The sequence below is a fragment of the Nematolebias whitei genome, chromosome 17 (assembly GCF_014905685.2).
Source record: "Nematolebias whitei isolate Nwh7 chromosome 17, NemWhi1, whole genome shotgun sequence".
In the NCBI taxonomy this organism is placed as follows: Eukaryota; Metazoa; Chordata; class Actinopteri; order Cyprinodontiformes; family Rivulidae; genus Nematolebias; species Nematolebias whitei.
The window spans coordinates 36,902,927-36,905,921 of NC_056514.1; the positions used below are offsets into that span (position 1 = coordinate 36,902,927).

General features: G+C 40.7%; 1 protein-coding gene across 1 annotated transcript in view; it reads right to left on the reverse strand.

The window, feature by feature from the left end:
* cd79b (CD79b molecule, immunoglobulin-associated beta) overlaps window positions 1-1,814 on the reverse strand; it is a 3,982-nt gene extending 2,168 nt beyond the window's left edge. The window contains exons 1-2 of the mRNA XM_037691220.1: window positions 1,763-1,814; window positions 561-857 (exon numbers count right to left, since the gene is read on the reverse strand). Coding sequence (XP_037547148.1) covers window positions 561-857; window positions 1,763-1,814 — 349 coding nt within the window. The remainder of the gene's footprint in view (window positions 1-560; window positions 858-1,762) is intronic.
* Between the last annotated feature and the right edge of the window lie 1,181 nt (window positions 1,815-2,995).

Consider the following 2,995-nt stretch of genomic DNA (forward strand, 5'->3'; position numbering starts at 1 on the left):
CTTACTCACTACTTGACTGTGTATTTGTACACTTACTCACTACTTGACTGTGTATTTGTACCCTGACTCACGACTCGACTATGTATTTGTACCCTTATTTACCCCTTCATTGTGTATTTCTACACTTGCTCCCTACACAACTGTATTTGAACACTTGCTTACTACTTGACTCTGTATTTGTACACTTACTCACTAATTGACTGTGTATTTATACACTTACTCACTACTTGACTGTGTATTTGTACACTTGCTCACTACTTGACTGTGTATTTGTACCCTGACTCATGACTCGACTATGTATTTATACCCTTATTTACCCCATTCATTGTGTATTTCTACACTTGCTCCCTACACAACTGTATTTGAACACTTGCTTACTACTTGACTGTGTTTTTGTACACTTATTCACGACTCGACTGTGTATTTGTACACTTACTTACTACTTGATTGTGTATTTGTACACTTACTCACTACTCAACAGTGTATTTGTACACTTGCTCACTACTTGACTGTGTATTTGTACACTTGCTTACTACTTGACTGTGTTTTTGTACACTTACTCACTACTTGTAGTGCAGTTCCAGGCCCATATTGTGAGTTTCTTTTACAGAAGTACACTCCACTGTCCTCAATTTGGAGATTTTTGAGCAGAAGGAAAGCGTTTTGGATCCCTTCACTTTCTTGAAAGTGAATCCTTTCATCCTCCTGAATCTGGATCTTCTTTGTATCGTACTTGTCGGCCTTGTACCAGTACACGGTTCTGTTGGGGTCCAGACCCGAGGACTTGCAGTAAATCGGGACAAGTTGGCCAACTTTGACACCGTAAAAGCGAGGCCTCTGGCTGATCTGCAGGCCAACTGAAAAGGTAAAAGAAAGTTCCAACAAGCTGCTGTTACACCAGTTTTCATAAATATGTCTTTTTATTTCATTAATCACACATGAACATCTTAACAATACTGACTCTAACATTATATTTAATGTAGAAATGTGTCGTGCATTTATCAGAGGCCGCAGTCTAATCGTATGTTTTACTCACGGTGATGTTACTGCAGCTTGTTTTGTCACAGTACAAAACGAATTAAACCCAATTATGAGTGTGGAGCTATGAAGATATTATTTGTAACCTAAAACAGATTATTTTATCTACATTTTGAAAGGTGGCAAAGCTGCAGCTGTCCAAAACGCCATTAAACTTGTAATAAAACAGCTAAAAAAGTGTCAACAGTTTGATTTGTGAGGAGTGTAAGACATGTAAAGACAACCGAGATCAAAACAAACGCTAAAGCTGCTGACAGTATGGTCACTATGGTAACAACACACAAGTGTAACTATCACTCCCTGACTCCTCACGTTGCCTGTTTACTTTTATTATAAAGTAAAAAAGACGTCAGAGACTAGATTACAACTTGCTTTTGTATTTATTACATTAAAGTCTACTTTTATTCTTAAACATGACAATAATGTGTAGTTATTTGCCTCAGAGGTGAACTTCCTCTTTTTCCCCAGGTGGTCAGGAAGTAATGGTATAGTGGAGTCAAAAATAACATGTGAAACTCTTCTGTGTTGTCTAGTTGTGATTAAACAGACATAAGATCACATTTAAATGACTCTGTAGCTTTCAAAAATTACAATTTATTTGCTTTTAGGTGCCTAAAAATGAAATAGTTAACATTTCCGATGGCTCCTGTAGTCACTTTTTGTTTTATTTTGTTTATTTGGTTAAAAAAAGCTAATTGTTTTTCAGGTAAAAGTTTAAATTTACCTGACAGAGTTATCAGAGCAAGCCCATAGCATCCAGCTAGAGTCCAACGCATGATGGCATCCAACAGAAAGATGTCTCTGTATCTGATGGCACGAGTGAGCCCAGGTCTCTCTGCAGGCCTGAAATGTTTTGAACACGGAGAAGAAGCGTGTGCAGCGATGGGCGTGCAGTCACCGCTGCACCTCCTACAACGAATTACTGTAAAAGCAGGAAAAGCTGCATGCATGCACAGAGAGAACATGCAAACTCAATCAATCAATCTGGCAACCTTCTCGCTGAGAGGCAACAGCTCCACCAGCTGTGCCACCGTTCATTCTTCAGAAATTTAACAATAGACCTGGGCCAAGATAAGAGTTCATTTGGGTCCAGCCTGGACTGTTGTTCGCCATTTGGGAACTCCTAAAAATAAGAATAATTCAAGATGGATTACAGACACCTGAGGGAATGACTGTATTAAAAAATCCTGCAACATGGGATTCTTTTTGAGACATTTGGGAAACTTTGTTGCGAAGGCCATAGCAAATTTGTATTGAATGATAGGGGCCTCGTCCTCTATACTGAGGGCGTTGCTTCGGTCGGTCGTAGTGAGCTCTTGATTTACTGGTTTGTCTACGTATGTTCTAACCCTCACCATGACTACATGGGGTTTGGATCATGGCCGAAAGAGTGAATGCAAGTGGTCGAAATGAGCTTCTTTCATGGGTGGGCGGGGCTCAGAGTTACATATAGGGGGAGGAGCTACAGAGGACTTGTAGAGCTGCTGCTCCTTCACATCGAAAGGAGTCAGTTGAGGTGGATTGTCTGATTAGGATGCCTCTCTTTGGAGGTCTTCTGGGCATGGTCCACTGGGAAAAGACCCAGAACTTGCTGGAGGGATTATATATCTTCTCTGGTCTGTGAACACCTCCCCCAGGAGGAGCTGGATAGTGTCGCTGGGGAAATGAAGGTCTGGGTTTTGCTCCTGGATCTGCTACCTCCACAACACAACTATGGATAAGCAGTAGAAGATACAATTTTTATTCCTCTTAGAATTAGTGATAGTGTTTCAACATTCAAACCAAAAAAAAGGGCGTATTTCCTGCTGAGCAGCCGAACATTCATCTAGTGCAGATGAAGTCTTTTGTTCTTCTTATGCAACATCTACGTGCAGTGAAGAGTGACGGTCTCAGGTCAGCCAAGCTGAGCACATTTCCCTAAATTTCAAAGCTGCTCTGCTCTGTGTGACACCAGCTC